The 19,084-nt window shown below is 35.2% G+C and overlaps 3 protein-coding genes and 1 long non-coding RNA gene across 4 annotated transcripts; 2 read left to right on the top strand and 2 right to left on the bottom strand.

Annotated features, from left to right (window-relative positions):
• Nucleotides 1-3,250: 3,250 nt before the first annotated feature.
• Nucleotides 3,251-3,932, top strand: LOC104101452 (small ribosomal subunit protein uS19-like). Its single transcript, XM_009608894.4, has one exon. It carries the CDS (start codon nucleotides 3,318-3,320, stop codon nucleotides 3,777-3,779), a length of 462 nt encoding a protein of 153 aa, XP_009607189.1. The 5' UTR covers nucleotides 3,251-3,317; the 3' UTR covers nucleotides 3,780-3,932.
• A 403-nt stretch (nucleotides 3,933-4,335) lies between these two features.
• On the bottom strand, nucleotides 4,336-12,766 carry LOC104101451 (CO(2)-response secreted protease-like). Its single transcript, XM_009608893.4, has 11 exons — nucleotides 12,435-12,766; nucleotides 11,969-12,069; nucleotides 9,857-9,954; nucleotides 9,129-9,293; nucleotides 8,834-8,945; nucleotides 7,699-8,257; nucleotides 7,090-7,196; nucleotides 6,569-6,811; nucleotides 6,300-6,414; nucleotides 5,377-5,599; nucleotides 4,336-5,109 (listed from the first exon to the last, which is right to left on the bottom strand). The coding sequence occupies exons 1-11, from the start codon at nucleotides 12,516-12,518 to the stop codon at nucleotides 4,538-4,540; spliced, it is 2,379 nt and encodes a 792-aa protein (XP_009607188.1). The 5' UTR covers nucleotides 12,519-12,766; the 3' UTR covers nucleotides 4,336-4,537.
• LOC108946038 (uncharacterized) lies at nucleotides 4,695-5,767 on the top strand. The gene is made up of 2 exons (XR_001970279.3): nucleotides 4,695-4,834; nucleotides 5,395-5,767. It is a non-coding gene; the product is annotated as an uncharacterized lncRNA (long non-coding RNA).
• Nucleotides 12,767-13,609: 843 nt separating the features above from the next.
• Nucleotides 13,610-18,735, bottom strand: LOC104101450 (probable protein arginine N-methyltransferase 3). Its single transcript, XM_009608892.4, has 7 exons — nucleotides 18,333-18,735; nucleotides 17,511-18,029; nucleotides 16,623-16,720; nucleotides 15,709-15,787; nucleotides 15,320-15,580; nucleotides 15,063-15,230; nucleotides 13,610-14,527 (listed from the first exon to the last, which is right to left on the bottom strand). Exons 1-7 carry the CDS (start codon nucleotides 18,630-18,632, stop codon nucleotides 14,069-14,071), a joined length of 1,884 nt encoding a protein of 627 aa, XP_009607187.1. The 5' UTR covers nucleotides 18,633-18,735; the 3' UTR covers nucleotides 13,610-14,068.
• Nucleotides 18,736-19,084: the final 349 nt, after the last annotated feature.

Raw genomic sequence — 19,084 nt, forward strand, 5'->3', positions numbered from 1 at the left:
CGATATCGGAATCACTTCATCTACGGCAAACATTTCCTTTGCGGCTGGTTGCTCCTCGTAGAATGTTTTGATTCCCTCTGGTGTTGGGAATTTTAGGACCTGGTGAAGGGTCGAGGGTATTGCTCTCATGTTGTGGATCCACGGCCTCCCGAACAGGGCGTTATACCTCATGTCACCCTCGATCACATGGAACTTCATTTCTTGGATGGTCTCGGCCACGTTTACCGGCATAATTATCTCACCCTTAGTAGTTTCACAAGCCATATTGAATCTGTTTAGTACCAGGGTTGCGAGCACGACCTGGTCCTGTAGACCGAGTTGCTCTATGACCCTCGATCGAATGATGTTGGCCGAACTACATGGATCAATTAACACACGCTTAACTTGAGTTTTATTCATAAGTACAGATATTACCAATACATCATTATGGGGCTGTATGATTCCTTCTACGTCTTCGTCATTAAAGGACAAGGTTCCTTTAGGTATGTAATCCTGAGTTCGAGATCGCTTCTCTCTTATAATCGACATCTTAGTGCGTTTAAGCACTGGTACCTAGGGGACATCGATCCCTCCGATGATCATGTGGATAATGTGTTGTGGCTCTTCTTGTTCGTTTTGTCTATTGAACTCTCTATTTTTGAAATGGTTCTTGGTCCGGTCACTTAAAAACTCTTGAAGGTTCCCTTCATTGAATAACCGGGCTACCTCATCTCTCAACTGCCTGCAATCTTCCGTTATGTGGCCATGGGTGCCGTTATACTTGCATATTTGATTGGGATTTCTCTGGGCTGGATCGGACTACAGAGGTCGAGGCCATTTAGTATATTTGATGCGTCTGATAGCCAACACGATGGCGGATGCATCAATGTTGAAGTAATATTCTGATAACCGCGGTGCTTCCTTAGGTCTGGTATGCCTGTCGAAACCATTCTTGGTCATCAGCCCTCGATACCCTTGGCCTCGATCACTTCTCTTTCCGCCTCATACGAAGTTGCGTCCTGGTTCGCTGCCCCTACGATCTCCGTTATATGGCTGGTATCGGTCCCTGTTCGACCTCGGTTATCGGTCGATGTCCCTTTTAATAACGGACCTAGAATCTCTAATCTTCAATTGATATCGATTATGTACATCGGCCCAGGTAACAGCCGGGTACTCAATCAAGTTCTGCTTCAACTGTCGTGAAGCCATTGAGCTTCGTTCGTTTAGTCCTTGGGTGAAAGCTTGAACGGCCCAATCGTCTGTGACCGGTGGTAGATCCATTCGTTCCATTTGGAAATGAGATACGAACTCTCTTAGCATCTTGTTATCTTTTTGCCTTACCTTAAAAAGGTCTGACTTCCTGGTCTCGACCTTTATGGCTCCGGCATGTGCTTTTACAAAAGAATCTGCAAGCATGGCAAAAGAATCGATAGAGTTAGGCGGTAAATTATGATATTATATCATTGCTCCTTTTGACAGGGTTTTCCCGAATTTCTTTAATAATACGGATTCGATCTCGTCATCCTCTAGATCGTTCCCTTTAATGGCACATGTGTAAGAGGTGACATGTTTGTTGGGGTTGGTCGTTCCATTATATTTAGGAATTTCGGGCATGCGGAACTTCCTAGGGATCGGTTTGGGAGATACGCTCGGGGGGAAGGGATTTGGTACGAACCTTTTGGAATCCAAACTCTTCAATACTGGTGGTGCCCCCGGGATATGATCAACCCCAGAGTTATAAGTTTCTATTTTTTTGTCGTTTGCTTCAATCCTCTTTTCTCCTGACTCTATCTGTTTTGTCAGTTCCTAGACCATCTTTATAATTTCGAGGTTAGTCTTTCATTCTTGTTCATTTGACTTTACTACAGCTGGCCCCGTTCTGTGGGTGACTTCTCGGGGTGGACCGGGCTCGGGCCTGCTTGGTGCCTTGGTTTGGCTCTGCAACTGAGCTATCGCTACCTGTTGAGCTTGCAACATTTCAAAAATCATACGCAGGTTGATCCCGTCTTCTCCAACATTCTGGTATTTCGAACTGCAGAGTCGAGTTCCACCATGAATGTTGTTTTCGGGGTCGGAATGTTGGTTCGACTCAATGGCCACATGTGAATTAACGCCAATTGGATCTACGACCCGAGTTCCAACAGGGTCAACGAGTGGCCTTTCCTCCCCGGGCGTCAGGTTGTTATTCTCATCTTGAAAGTCAGCTTCGTTGTCGATAGGTAGGGCCATTAATTGAGAGTTCGTCGTTATTAACCTGAAATCAAAGATACTTCCAAGAGCAAGTGTAAAATAGTGTGTTTTACAGATATTCATACCAAATAACCACTATTATTCTTAGCCCCACGGTGGACGCCAAACTGTTTACCCGAAAAACGAATAGAGTTGAATTTATACGTAGTTCTAAGGATACGTGATATAAATTGATACAAATCAGGAAAAATATGTAAATGAATATCGAAATTAGTTATAAAATAAATGAATGCAAACTGAATGAACTAGTTAGCTTAAGCGTTCAAGTTTTATCACCTCCAAATTGAGTGAAGAACGATTGGTAGAAAAAATAATATGACTAAATATCAAAAGCCAAGGAAGATAATATTTGCTCTCTTTTTTGTATATCTTAGAATGAATCCCTAATGATAACAACTCTTCATATAGTGAGGGAATCCTATTTTGGATATAATTAAAAATACATAATGGAGATTCCATGATAGATTAATTAATTAGCTTTTTCTTGATTCGAGCCGTGATTTTCGCCGAGATTCTCTCCCCAATTGCGGCTATAACGGCTTTTTTGTTTCTTGGCTCGCTCTTAATCTTGGCCGGTCTCTGGGTCTCGAGCTCGATCTTGACTCGATTTCGATCTTGGCCGGTCTCGGTATTGATCGGTCTCTTGGTCTCGAGCTCGATCTTGACTCGATCTCGATCTTGATCAGTCTCGATCTTGATCGGTCTCTGGGGCTCGAGCTCGAAGACCTAACATCGCATCATGGCTCGATATTACAATGATGAACCTTGGACCATCATATCCCAATCTCGATTAGTCATAAGAAGGGCAGACTCGGTTTTGACCGTATACGATGCTGAAACATAGTACCTTATAAGTATTTACTTATTTTCTAATATTACGAAAAATAAGGTTATTTTCATATAGAATATGTACTTTTATTCACTTGTAGTTTGACTTAGGGACCAAGCCATTAATTACTTGGAGACAAAGTCATTGTTGTGTAAATATATACTTTGTATTGTTTCAATAATAGATACACCAATAATATTAATCTTTCCATCAAAATCCTAGCCGTAGTTGCTTAGCTGCCAGTTCAATCTCCAAAGCAATGGCGGACGTTGAATGTGCTGATGTTGGGGCCGGCGGCCAGCCAAAGAAGAGAACGTTTAAGAAGTTCAGCTACAGAGGAGTGGATCAGGATACTCTTCTTAACCTGTCTACTAATGAGCTCGTTAAACTTTTCCCTGCTCGTCCTCGCCGAAGGTTCGAGAGGGGTTTGAAGAGGAAGCCTATGGCTTTGATCAAGAAGCTGCGCAAGGCGAAACTTGAGGCTCAAGCAAGTGAGAAACCAGAGGTTGTGAGAACACATTTGAGGAACATGATTATTGTACCAGAGATGATTGGAAGCGTTATTGGAATCTATAATGGAAACACGTTCAATCAAATTGAGGTCAAGCCTGAAATGATTGGACATTATTTAGCTGAGTTTTCAATCTCATACAAGCCTGTTAAGCACGGTAGGCCCGGTATTGGTGCTACTCACTCTTCTAGGTTCATTCCATTGAAGTGATATGATTCTGGCCGATCGAGCCTCTCTTTATGTTTTCTAGTAAAGTAATATCAGTACTACTTTGTTTTACTGCAATTTTGATGAGAACAATTAATGTATGCTGAACGGTAGTTAGTTTGAGATTTGCAGAACAATGGATTAGTTTATTTTCGGTAATTTCTTGCACTATTTGTTGGTAACTTTCAGCAAAACCGCAGACTCTCAAAAAATGAAAAAATGCAGGAAAAGAAACAATTACGCTTCGTGGTTTCATCAATAGCAAAGGCTAGAAAATTCAAGAGATCATAAGAACCAAAAAAAAAAAAAAAAGCAGCCCGATGCACAATATATGCATCCCACAGATCCGAGGAAGGGCCGCATCCCAAGATGTGTGATATAGACAACCTATCATAATCCTAATACAAGCATTAGTGGTTGCTTCTATGACTTATACAGGTCACACGAACATAATTTTACCATTATATTGTTCAAGGGCTCCCCTTGAAAAGATCATAGGAACACTTTAAAAATTATAAAAAGATTTATTACACAGAAAGATTAGGGAAAAGAAATAATGGAAATTAAACTCATACCTGCCATGTAGAAATTCTTAATTTTTACTAGTTTTGATGGTCATAAGAACATTACTGGAACTGAAAATTGGCATTATTTTGTTCCGATCAGCTATAAATTAAGGCAATGATACATATCTCCTCCCTCTACAAAATACAAATTGCAAAATGATATATCTCCTCCCTTTACAAAATACAAATTAAAAATTATTCAATGTTGACTGCAAATATCATCTGAACTTTATGAGAGCCATCCGACCACGTTATAATCCCAAAATTGTAACCCTTTGATGCTTTCTTACCATCAAATGAGATTTCAAAAGAAGCTTTCTTTATTCCTTTCACAAAGACAATCTTTTTCGGAGAAACCCTAACAACCAAACCAGGTGGAGCAATGGTTGAAGAAGTATACGTGGCATTTCGATCTGAACCAACATTCGTCGCAACTCTTTTCACTTTCACAACCCCCTGATTTTGCTTAAGTTTTTCTATAGAGATTGAAGGGTAATTTATGTTTGATATGAGTTCCTTTTTACTAGTACTAGCATTTCTTGGGCAATCGAAATTCTTATAATTCTTTGATGCTACTAATCTAAGTTGTTTTTCTTTGTACCCGTAATAACATAGGAAGTTGTAGTAGTCAGTCATGGTCGTTTCAAATACTAACCCTGGATCTAGAGCTTTAATTGGGCTTAATTCCCCAGCACCTATTTCATGTGGATTTGAATAAAGACCTGACGTGTTTGTCAAGTGCTTCCTCAAATTGTTGGATACTGTTGCTGTTGAGAGGAAAAAGAAAATTCCATTATCAGCAAAATTTGAAGTAGAAAAGTAGTGCTTAGATGAAAGGAAATGAAACAACATATTGCAGCAAAAGAAAATAGTGAAACGGTAAACAGGAGGTCACTGGTTCAACCCGTGTCATAAGACCCAATGTAATCTGGCCTTCCCTGAATCACGCGCATAGCGAGAACTTAGTAGCTGCCTTCTTTTTTATCAATTTGTAAATGATACTAAATATTTAATAGCCAAAATATGTGATATACCTGTTGTCATGATTGCAGATTTGATCATTGAGAAGCTCCATGTACGGTGTATTGATTTAATGAAGGACATAGCTCCAGTAACATGTGGACAGGCCATAGATGTTCCAGATGTGATGCCAAATAAGGATGTTGATTTTTTTTCTGGTAAAAGATTACTACTCACTTCATCAACCTTTGGAATCATTGCCGATAATATGCCAACACCAGGAGCACTTATATCAGGCTGCAGACAAAATTTTAAAGGTCATATTATTGTGTAGTAAACTCATAGTTTATTACTCCTTTCTTTTCAAATTGAAATATAATTGTTTTAGTATAAGCCAATAAGTAATTTACTTTTACCAGCTTGTAGTAAAATCTTCATAGTTTGAGTTGAACATAATTAAGAATATATACATATAATAGCTTTGGAAATTAATATACGGTCAAAAACCTCTCTATAGTTTAGTATAAGTTGATAAGTAATTTACCTCCGCCAGCCTGTAGTAAAATCTTCATAGTTTAAGTTGAACATAATTAAGAATATATACATATACAGTCAGACCTCTCTATAACAATATCCCTATATAACAACACTTCACTATAAAAGCCAAGCTTTACCTGAACCAATTTTCATTTTATGTTATAATATATGTTCTCTATAACAACACTTCGCTATAACATCCAAAAATATTCGGAACAAACGAGGCTGTTATAGAGAAGTTTGACTGTAATAGCTTTGAAAATTAATGTACAGTCAAACCTCTCTATAACAGTATCGTTTGTTCCGATATTTTTTTGGTTGTTATAATGAATGTGTTGTTATAAAGAACAAATATTATAACATAGCATAATCATCGGTTCCGAGGAAAACTCGGCTTTTATATTGAATGGCTATTATATAGGGATGTTGTTATAGAGAAGTCTAGAAGAGTGTTTAGAACCTTAAGAATATTTTCGGTTAGTGTTGCGGGTCCGCGTGAAGAAAAATCTGCGACTACTGGAGCTGGCTTAAACCTTCGAATCTCATTTGCCGGAAATATAGTTGCCAATGGGTTCCTGTAATCATAAATCATTCAACAGTTTGATGTAAACACTGAGTGCGAATAAATTTTTATCATAATATTTTGTAATAATGATAAAGCATGATAATCTTTTGTAAAGAAATAATAGTAAGTCATATTTGAAAGAGAAAAGAGGTATAAATTCTTACTGGGAGGAATTAATATATTGAAGAATTTGAGCCCCAGGCAACTTTCCAACTTCAGCAAACGGGAAGTTGCCTGAATCAAATGGTGAACGTTTCTCTGCCTCGTCAATTAAAATCAGACCCTTTGCATTGGCATCTTGCACAACCAATTTCTTGATTTCTCTTGATATTGTCCAGTCATCATTCATGCAAACAATTATTTTCCCGGCAACTCTTTTAGCATCCAATGACCCTGGCATACAATTCCTGCTTGCATTTTTGCAGAAAGGAACATACAAAATTTAAGAGCAAGCACTTATCAAATGGAAAACAAAAATTTTAAGAAGCTAACTCTTGTCCTCGTAGTTTTGACCTTCAAGTATATATAAATATGCCATTTAGATTGAAAGGGGCTATTAGAGATTCTAAATAAGATGAAATTATGCAACTGATTGAATGCGTATGATCAATTATTTGCTTATTTCATGAAAGAAAGCAAGAATGAAAATAATAATAAAAAGAAAAATACATAGCTAGAAAATTACCTGGCTTGAGAAGTTAACGAGGGGTGGAAAGGAATGTTTTCACCGAAAGCAAGGGGATAAGTTCTGGAGCGAGAGCGACCAGTAGGATTGTAACTTATTCCTGATCCCTATTTGAATAACCAAAGATGTAATATAATAAAAACTATTAGAGTGTGACATTAAGGTTTGGATGTTAAAAAGTATTTAAATATAGAGAGGTATTATTCGTTTTAAAACATATAAAAATAAGAGTCACATATAGAATGAGTCATTTGGAGTAGACCATCCAAAGGTGTGGCTGGATTCGAGTCCTAGGAATGGAGAAACTCCTAAAAGAAAGTATTTCTCCCTTTAATTTGCCTTAGAATTAGTTGGATCAACGGATCCTCGATACTGAATGAGTAAACCAAAACATTAAGGCAAAAAACATATCGAGTAATGATCACCAAGGAATGTGGTGGGATGGATGAGATCTCTCCGCCCTTAACTAGAAGTCTCGAATTCAAAGTCTTTGAAACTCCTACTAAGAAACATTTCCCCCTAAAATTTTTCCTATGTGGTGCGAATCCAGATATTAAATGCTTCTCAAACACCAGAAAGTTTAACAGATGGAGTAATAAGGATGTTTACCTTCAAAGAGACATTGTTTCCCAGAACAATAGTGGACTGAAATTTTCTATCAATAGTAGAAGCAGCAACAGTGAAAATCCAGGGAGCAGAGTTGGTAACAGTGTAAGGATCAGGTCCTTCATTCCCAGCAGAACAAACAACCACAACTCCTCTTTCAGCAGCATGAAAAGCCCCAATGGCAATAGGATCATCTTTAAAGTCAGTTTGAAACACAAAACTTCTCCCAATGGAAATGGAAATAATGTCAACTCCATCTTTAATTGCATCATCAATAGCTTTGAGTATTGCAGAGCCTTGACAATTTCCTTCTGAACATGCTTTGTAAGTTGCAATCCTAGCAGAAGGTAACCCTCCCCTAGCTGTGCCATTTGCTAGGCCATAGTAATTGGCATTAGGGACAATTGCACCTGCTGCTATTGAAGCTGTGTTTGTTCCATGCCCTACTTTGTCCCTTGGTGTTCCATTTGGTTTTGATGGTATTGTAGTGCTAATGTTAGGTAATTTTGTGAAGGTGGACTCTTGATCTTCAATATTGTAAAACCTTGCTCCTATCAACTTCCTACAATATATAGATTTTGAGATAGAATTTAATTTTCAGGAGAATATGTGACGTTAGGTCAGGGATTCGACAATATTATTTAGGACGCATCACATTTTCAAATGCTGAGATATTTGGATTTGATTCAGATGAGAATTTTGACTGATGAGATTACTGATACTATTTTTTCGAGTAAGTCATAATATTGAGCTTGGTGAAAAGTAAAAATGGCATTTTATTCCAAGTCAAGATTGTCTATATAACCTCTTGGCAATGTCTTGAACATTAAGCAGGCGTTTCGACATAAAAGTTATAATTTTTGAAAAAAAGTAGTATTTTGAGTCAAGTTGAAAAATAGTATTTGAAATTTAAAATTATGTTTGGACATGCATTTTTCTTGAAAAAAATATTATAGTTTTGTGAGTAGAAAAATATTCCGAAAATTTGAAAAAAACTCATTTTCGAAAAATCTCTAAGAACTTACAAAATTTCGCGTTTTAGAAAAAAAAAATCCAAAAGAAAAGGGAAAAAAAATTTATGGACAAACGGGTCCAGAGTAACCAAAATGAAAAATAAAGGAGAAAGAAAAGTGATGACCTATTGCAGTTTGACTTATAGAAGTCAAATCCTTCCATGCAGACTCCTTTCCATCTTGATGGTACTTTACCAATATGTTGGTCATCAAAACTAGGTGACTCGGGCCATATGCCTAAAAATAAAGAGTAATTATGACAATGTACATAAAAGCAACAAAAAAAAAAGGTGGGGAAAGTCCAAGTTTTACTCCCTCCATTAAATATATGCAACAATTTGCTTAATGCATAAATAAATCAAAGTGGCTTTTTTTAATTCAAAAAAGTAAAAAAAAAAATTATTTATTAGTAAAAAGGACCTGTGTCAATAACTCCAATAATAACATCAAAAGATGAACCATGCTTGTAGTGATAGCCAGAGGATCTGGAATAATAAGAAGATTCAAGACCCAAAAAATCCCAGGAGCGTGTTGTGTGAAGTTGAAGAACGGGATCTGGAAAAACTGATACAACCTCCTCATGACCTGCTTTTCCAATTAAAATAAAGTTAATACCTTAATTTATGATAATCTAACAAAGATTAAATCAACATAATTTTTAATTACTTTGGGAGTGAACTGTGAGGGGAAGAGGAGGGGAAAGATCTTGTGAGAGTCGAACAATGCACCAATGATGCACGTTATATGGTTTTACAAGTACTAAATTACCAATAAATTTCCGAAGTTAATATATTACTCTAGCGTAACAAAATCATAGCGAAAATAGTTTGATTGTATAAGAAATCAATTAAATATAATATACATTTGTTAATATATTTTTTCCTACTTTGATGACAAATGGCTTAATGTTCATGTATATAGGTTTTAATTAAGTTTATTAAGTATGCTAAAATATTAGTTAATTAACTCTAAATAAAAAAGCGATTTCTTATATCTTCGATTTAAACTACAAAATATGAATTCAGATCTTAGGGAACATACAAATTAAAAATTTAAAGAACAAAGTAAAACACTTAGAATATTTTTTCAACTTTTTACACTATAAGCAATTAAAAAGTAATAAGAAAAGAATAAAGAAAGAATCTTACCTGATAATAGGATGGCTTCGTCCTCTGTAAGCAAGGAACAAAAGCCCCTATAAGCATGATTATAGGAATGCCTCACTGAGATTCTCTCACTTTCTTCACTGTTCGAAAAAGTTAAAAAAAATATTATTTTTAGTTTCTCATATATAAAAGAAAATAATTTCCAGTATATACTTTTATTATTGAGTGGAAGATACATGCGCAGAAACTCGTATAAATTTTTTCTTTGGGAAAGAAATAATGCTTTCGTCTTCCTTTTTTTTTTCTATTTTTGAAACAAATAAGATTATCATTAATATTGAAATATTGATGAATATTACAATCATCATCAAGGAATTAAACGTATGGGATAATAACATCTTAAAATGTATCTTTTTCCTCCTTTGCTTTACCTTTTCTCATTTACAATTTTGATAGATTTTAACTCATGGGTGTCTCATGCATGGTCGAGCTTTTTTTATCTTATTAAGGTTAAAAGGGGAAAAAAACTGGGATCACAAAAAATTAATCTTTCATATCTTTATAATCAGGGGCGGCTCAATGGTAAAGTCGCTCAAGCAACTTGAGGCCCCACATCTAGGGGGCCCCAAAATTTCCTGATACTGTATTAAATAGTTGTATCTATATTTGATGAATTTTTTAAAAAATATTTAGTATATAAAAAAAAGTATATTTTTCATAAATAAGGGAATTATGAGACCAATAGAGATAATTTGGGAATAAGAATAGTTACTTACGTGTGAATATATGTCTTGCCTCCTTTATATATTATCATTATTATCATATGGCCCACGTTACTTTTATTACTTTCTCTTTAAACTGGTTTTTACTTAATCTTTTATATTCCTTTCCAAACTTATAAGTCTACTGTCTCATAAAATATTCTGTCAAATACGATAGTAGAAAGCAATTCTTTTTTTGTCAAGCTTTCCCGGAATTGCACTAAAAATATTGAAACAGCAAAAGTACAAGTTATCCATGACTATTTGTTAAACCAGGTTCAATTGTTCTATACTTTTCTTATTACTTTGCATCTAATTATTTTTTTTTATATCTTTTATTTGTAAGTATATGTATTAGCTTTTTAAATTTATTAGAATTTTAATATGTCAACAAGAAAATATGAATCCTCATATTAAAAATACCAAAAAGGAGAGAAGAATTGAAACTTTAATACAACCCCAAAAAATAGGAAGAATTTATGGTAGATAAACAAATCACTAATATAATTGAGGTAGAAGAGAATGAAATCCAAGAAGAAGAAGTTGGTAAGAGTTTAACAAAGATCTTTTAGAAAATTAGGAAATCCTAAAAGAATTGAATAATAATCCTAGAAAGTAGAAATATATATAATCCTAGTTAAGAAATCGATTATAAATAAATTATTAAAAATTTTACATCTCAAAAAGCTAGAAAAATTAACTTCAAAATAAAATTTTATTAAATGAGTTTTTAAATATGAAAAAACTTAGAGCCCCTCGTTGAAGTTTGGCTTTAGGCCCCGGATACCGTTGAGCTGCCCCTGTTTATAATATCCAACGGAAAATTTCTATTTTTAGTTCCTTTAATTTATGTATCATCAGATTGTACCGGGATCAAGCTGCTATTTAGCATCATATAATACTATTGAGATACATAGTATTATGGATGCTTAACTATTTTTATTTGAAAATTACTATTGAAACTGGGTCGGTCAAGTAATATATATATATATATATATATATATATATATATATATATATATATATATATATGAATTACTAGTTTTTCTATATAAATAATGAGTGTTCAAACACCAATAACCCATAACATAAATCCGCTACTGGGTAAGGAAGGGGTTTGAATTCATCTGAAATTATACTCAAGTGCAAGTAAGATAAAAACAAAAAATTTGTATAAATGTAAACTATTGAATCCCCTTTAACATAGGAGAAGCTTATAGATTTTTTGCATTTTTTTTTTAACCCCTTGTTAGAATTCCTCACTACGCCATTAGTAGTAGAATGTCTAATATTAATCTAATGCCCTAATTAGTTTTCTCATATTTATTGCTGATAGTTATCTAGCAAAATGAAGGGAAAAGAAGTATAAAGAAAACATATATAGTATTATAACCTTGGGATAATGGACGACAACATTCGAAGATGAGATAGCTCTGCAATTTCAGCTGAGTCTCCACTGTTGTTCAAGGGACTTCCCATATACACAATGTAAGGCTGCATCCAATCAAGCAATTATCAAAAAAAAAAATGGAAGGAAAAAGGAGAAGGGTTTAATACTATATGCAGATAGAAAATATTGAAAAGAAAAATATTGAAACAGAGATAAAATAAATATGAAAAATACTAGTTAAGAAGTCTGCATGCTGTCAAAAAAGAATATAAAATCCAAAAACAAAGAAGGAAAACTTGTTCAATATGATTTGAGAAAAGAAAAAAATTCATATATCACTTAGAAATTTCAATACCAGGATCAAAGTACATTCCATCTAGAATTAATATAAATATGTTTACAGATTCACAATTTGTTCAAATAGTCGAAATCTCTTTTTCTAATTTTCCCAAATTAAAGAGAAACTTACCTTGGGAGTCTGATTTGATGCGATGCAAGAAGTGATCAGAAAGAGTGTGGAGATAATTGGAGAAAAATGAAAGAGAGAAGCCATAGCATAGAGTATTCATGCAAGCAAAGCAAGTAAATTCCTTGTCAATAAGAAGAGGAGCATAGGCTTTTATAGCTTGTTATTTCTCTTCAGTCCTATTAATTACATTACTTTTTGAGTTTTTGTATTATATATTCACTGATTAATCTTGCATTATTGGACTACAATTACTGCCAAAAAAAATGGAAGAGAAGAGGCTTATTCAAATGATTTCTTGAAAATGGAAAAAAGTTGAAGTACATGACAAGCAAGCACTTTCGCTCTATGCATGCACAAGTGTTGTGTTATGAAACAAACCTCAAATTTTTGCAATATTAATATTCTTTGATCAGCCACCTAAGTGATGCCCTATTTCACTTTTTTTAACATTGATTCCTTTGGTACTCGAAATATTATTGATAAACTGATTATTTCATCTTTAATTTGGAACTAAAAGATTTAAAAGAACAATAAGAGGCGATCAAGTTATAAGAGAAAATACACAAAGTTGGCGCAATATAGATTTTAGGATGTGTTTTTTGCATATTTTGCCTTTCAAGAGTAATGTCAAATACATCACATATATCGTACATGTGACCGCTAATTTTGAAAGTAAAAAAGGGAAGAACTCCTCCTAATTAGGGAGGGGGGGGTTTTTTTAAAAAAAAAAAAAGGGGGGGGGGGGGGGGGGGAACAAACACTTGAACTCCAATTAATTAATTCCTTGGAAAAAAGGAACTCTAAGAATCAATGAAACGATTCACTTTACAGCAAGAGTTTGGAAGAAGCTGAACATGCAAAGTGCTTATACCATGTTCATCTCTACGCTTTACTCTTCTTGAATAGGAAAATGGTCAGACATTTTATTTTGCACATAGCTAGAGAACCATATTATAATAAACAACAAGCCGTGAGTCGGACTAGCAAGGTGTTCATTAAGATTCTGCAAATGGAGTGAGGTGTGACCAATCTAGAATGGAGATCAATATAATATTCAGATATTCTGAAACAAATAAAAAATCATACAAGTAAATATTTAAATCTCAAAAAAAGAATCAGAAAATGAATTACCTAACTTTTAATTTCAGTAAAAAAAATTGGTCAAAATGATCCTCTGGAAAAGCAAACTCAAAATTTAAATTGGATGAAAGGAATAGACATTGTTAACTCTATTAACTACTACAATATCTCAGCAACCGGATAACTTTGTCAATGAAATTACCAGGAAGAAAAGAGAATAGGATAAGATTATATCAAAAATATTACTACTACAAGGAAATCATTTCTCATGTGTTGGAATATGCTGCATCTCTCTTCTACAATTCTTGGCCCACCAAAGTGCTCAAAATCAACAGTGTCAAAATAAAAGGTGGACAGTGCGAGTAAATATATGGTTTGTACTTACTCCAAGAAACTTGGAATGATCCACGTCTTCTCATGCACCAAGAATGGGAGAACTGTTGCTAGTATAAACCTTATAAGACGGAGATGGAAATAATCCTCTCACTCACCCTGAGACCTCCTGCTCAGGTGCAAGCGGAAATGTATGGTAAGAACTTGATTGGACTAACTTATCATAAGTTAAACATTTGCGCTGGCAAATTTCGTTTTCTACCACAAGGCCCAATTCCTGATAGCTCCATGGAAATGTCAATGCTTCGATGTTGAGCAGCACGAACGACGCTGATGCGACATTGTATTTTAACCGCGGGGCAAGCATCAGTACCAACCGCGGCCATTTTATCAACGTTTAACTTTCCTGAGGATACCATTGCAATTGGTTCCGAGAAAGTGAGGACAGTCTGTGACCAGTGAGTGCTGGGAGTATGGGGAGATGTGGACAAGACAGTTGGCTTTTCTTTACAGAATCTTTCTGTAAATCCAGTCTCAAACCAAATGACAACTCCATAACACCAAGTTGTAATCGGTTTTGAACCTGGAGACCCATTTCCAGAAGTTTCTCCCTTCAGCTCCAGTTCAACCTTAGCAGTAAAATCCATCTCCTCCAGCTTCATTGTCACCAGATCAAAGTTCTGTTCAAGTATACTTGGGATGTCAGAGAATTACTGTAAAATCATAAAGAGATTTTTGCTTAGTTTTTAAATCTGTTTAATGGTTATCCTCCTGAAAAACACTGTTTCATCGGGCAAGGGATTCTGTGGGGAAAAGCCAGGGAGAAAATCCTTTCTAGCAACAGTTGTCTTCACGGTTTCACTCAAAGCTCTCTTGTGTCTCTTATTTCTCAGATAATACATCTACATAACTATTTAAAATTTACAACAAAGTCCTTATAGCCTGCCAAAGCCACACCCCAACAATTTCTATGGGCTTCTTATAAAACACAAGTGAATCCTAGAATCGAGTGGAAAGATGACCTAGGTAATATAAAATTAATCAAACATTGGACTTAACATATTTGAGTTTAAACTGTCATGATAATGTGTCTAAAACCAAAAATGGTTGACGATGCCAATATGCTGTCATGCAGAGAACTGATATTAAAATAAGGACCATTTAAAGGTCAACAACATAGTCTTCATGCTTCTCAACGCAGATAAAAAGACAAACCTGGAGAACTGTTGAATTAGTTATTATATCACAGCTGTCAATAACATCAACTATTGGAATTCTGGAAGCATCTTTAACAATCTCCTCGCCGATACAAGACATATTAAACCCATAAATGTTTTCCCAAAATGGAATGCTTGTACCACCTCTTCCAAATCCAGCAACAAACTAGAAAAGTTATGTGGGGAGAGAGGTTAGCTTCAACCTAGAAATGAATGATGACTTAAACAAATGCAAGAAAAGCTTTTGAGAGTTACCATGGTTGCCATGTCAGGAAGAACAGCACCTCCAGGCTTCAAAAATTGATCACGTGCATACAGGACAGAGCTAAGCATTGACTCATAAAGCAGGCAATAACCCATCCATTCACTCACCAACACATCAACACTGTGTGGCCGAACTTTCTGAGTACTCTGTAGCTCTTCAACCATGCCCTGAACAACCTCCATTACACCATTGCCCGGATCAGAACCTTCATTCTCGCTTCCAATCCGCAAAATGTTATTGTCTTTGGCAATCTAAAATTATAGTAAGAAGTTTGGAAAGTAATGGAATTTAGTAAATAATACTGGAGCTGCAAAATCTGAAGATAAAACTGTTAAATTTGGAAAGCAACGTGACAATTTAATAACGAAAGATTGTTAACCTGAGCTGCCACAGCTGCCATCTTTTCACTTGCTTCAACTGCAATCACCCTTGACGCACCTGCCTGGGCTGCAAAGAGACTAAAAACGACATGAATTAGTTCTAATTGAACGACTACTTTTTAAATTCAGAAGTTGAGCTTTTTCCTTCATTAGTTAATTTTGAATGCAAAAACGAAGATGAACAGTATAAGTGACCTGTTATGCATGCTTTCAGAAATTCTGATCACTTTGGGATCTTTGGTCATCACCTTACTTGCAAATACTAAAATCAGTATTTGAAAGATGAAGTTTGGCCACCAGTATTTGCATATCTTTGGTCATGACCTACTTGAAGCTGAGGATGGTTCGCTCACTACAAAAACATATGGGAGCGTAGAATAGAATAGGACAACTAAGAGATCATTTGGTGGGCGAGTTTACATACTTCCTCATACTAGTGCATTTTCCTCTATTCCCTGTCCCTGCATAGGGATTTCAAGTGTTTTCTTCCTTGGTTTGCTCATTGCTCTTCCTGCTAGTGGCTCATCTAAAAAGCTGAAAGGAATAGATACATGTACTACTATTTCACCTTCTGGTTAAGGCGATGAAATTTTAATTCTCCTTTCTTCAGCTTGGGTAATGTAATAGTATAAAAAAGCAAACAGATTCAAAGCTTAATGCTTGTTCACTTAATCTTCTTTCACTTCCAATTACCTCCTTGCGTAGTTTTTAGTGTTCCTCTTTTTTTCCTCCATGATTTCTCCCATAAAGTAGAACAAGAAAGCTCAGACAAAGATTCAAGTGTTCACAAAAGAAAGGGATCTAAAAAGGATTTAGAAGATCCAAAATCTTCATAATACTGCATCAAATGATCAACTACACTAGTAAAATAATGTAATGAGATAAAGTAAATATGAGCAAAATCTCTCCTAACCTCAATATGCCAGTACCACAACCTACATCCATGACTACAGCACCTTTTATGAGAGAAGGATTCTCCAAAATGGCTTGCCGATAAGCATCAGTTCTTACCTGCATAAGCCACAATATAGACAATCTTGTTACCAAATATTTCAGCGGTAACCTTTTTTTCTGAAATAAGGCAAACATTTATATGGCACAAAGAAGCATAATGAAATAGTTTTTGCCAATAATCTAACTATCAAGAGTCAAAGGAAGAACGTACATCAGCTTCAGGACAATTGGACAAAGCTTTGAAGCAACAGCAGGAAATGGATATTAATCAGATTTAAAAGCTGATGGAAGAAAAATCACTTTAGAGTCAATTAAAGAGAATGGAGATCAGTGGGGTTTATAATAGGGATATTGATACTTTCTGATGAAGACAAGGTGCTAGGCGCTATATAATGTTTGTTCTGGAGCTTAGCATTCTTTGATGTGTGACAGTTGCATTCTATTGGTGCTTCTTCTAGTAAAAGTATTTCCTGATCCAAAATTGAAAAAAAAAAAAAAAAAGCAAGGACTAGTTAGCGAAGCAGAACAACTAGATTAGATCAGGTCTGGTCTTTTCTGCTTTCCTTATGTTGGTGAAGTATGTTCACTTTGTTTCGAAGTAAGCAGCAGATGATTCTTGTTGGACAAGAATTACAAGCAAAATTTATTCAAGTAAATACTGGCTCTGGTAAACTAAGGTACCGCAAATAGAGATTGAAAAGGTCCAATCAGCATTTAGCTTAACATGGGAAAAACAATTTGATCGACTATATCTTCCTCCACAACAAAAGATAGTTGCTATACATCAAGAATTGGGCCAACGCAAAACCTAATAACATTGAAAAGGCTTAATCAAGATAAAAGTTACCTTATCACTTATCATGTCCCTGTGGATACCATAGGAACTATAACCACCAAAATAGCTTTTATTTACGTCCTTGACCTTATTTGCTGCAACTTTTGCTATATATAAGCTGGAATCCTGGTCATCGAGGTTCTTATACGAAGAAGCACCAGCTTCTGCAGTGACAATGCCATTGCTGAAAGTAGCGTCAGTCACTGAAGCAGATTTCCCTCCATTTTGAATGGAGGCTATAGGTTTGTTTTCTTCTGTTTCAGACTCAAAATCATCCTCATCGATGCTAATATGCTCAAAATCTTTAATTAACTCCTTTTTGTCGACAGACATAACATCCTCAACATCGTCACCTTCATCAGCATCATCAAAGCTATACAGAAGTGCATCCTCGTTCAAGGGCTTCAAAAACTCATCATCATTCCAAGGAAACAAGCCCTCGTCAAAATTAATAACCTCGTGCAAATGATTCAGTAAATCTTCCTTTGACCGACAGACAATACCACAACTCCAACATTTGTTCTCAGCAACCTAATAGCAAAATATATATAAAAAAGGATTTAAGTTATATATACTAAAACTTTAATTATTATTTTTACACTATCAGTAAATTTTGCCATTTTACTAGATTATAAATTATAATGTTTATCCGGAGATTTACCCATAATTACCTAAAATATGAGCTGGTTGTATAAATATTCTTTACATCATCTACAACTTAAAACTCATGAGAAAAAGGCCATTAGTTTCTATTGAATTGCACATAATAACAAAATCGAAGACGCTAAACTAGAATATGAAACTGACACTTTTGAACAAGGATACGTTGAATACCTTAGACCTAATGTAATTAATGAGCTTAAAGCAGCCGTAGAAATCCAAGGCGAAAGTGGTCTTGAGAGTATTGAAGTTGAAGCGGTGTGCGGATGAGCAGTGTTCAAAGAGGGCGTTGCTGGAATTGTATAGCGAATCACAGAACAAGCAGAGTAACTCTGAGTTCATAGCTTCATCTTCATCTTCTTCGTCTCCATTTTCGTCTACTTTCCAATCGTCCCAATTCTGGTCCCTGTAGTCATCTGAGTTTTCAGCTTCTTCTACTTCCATATACGTGGTGTTGGGTTCCTCCATAGCCATAGAAATTAGCTAGTTCGAAGTATTGGATTGCAAAAGGTAATGGTTAATTGGGAAGTCTGGGGAAAGGGTGAGAAATGAGAATGAAAGAAAGTTGTCTTAAACCCTTTAAAACCCTACTCTTTGTTATTTGACTATTTTCTCCTCTACTGCTAATGATTTACACTTTAAAAATCAAATTTAGTTTCAAGTTTCATAAATATAGGAAATTAGTTTTAGCACCCCAAATTTTTCACAATCTCACTCCCAAGTATTGAATTTCTTCCCAAAATATTCAATTTTGGCTAAAAACTTTTACTACTAATTTATATATATTGTATTAGAAGCACCAAGCCCTTTAGACAAATTCAACCGGCCAACATGTCTAATAGATAATTTTTTCCTTCTTAATTATGTTCTCTTGGCTCAATACTTCGTATTATATAGGTGTTGCTTACTAGACTTCTATTGTGACC

This window comes from Nicotiana tomentosiformis, chromosome 1, assembly GCF_000390325.3.
Source record: "Nicotiana tomentosiformis chromosome 1, ASM39032v3, whole genome shotgun sequence".
In the NCBI taxonomy this organism is placed as follows: Eukaryota; Viridiplantae; Streptophyta; class Magnoliopsida; order Solanales; family Solanaceae; genus Nicotiana; species Nicotiana tomentosiformis.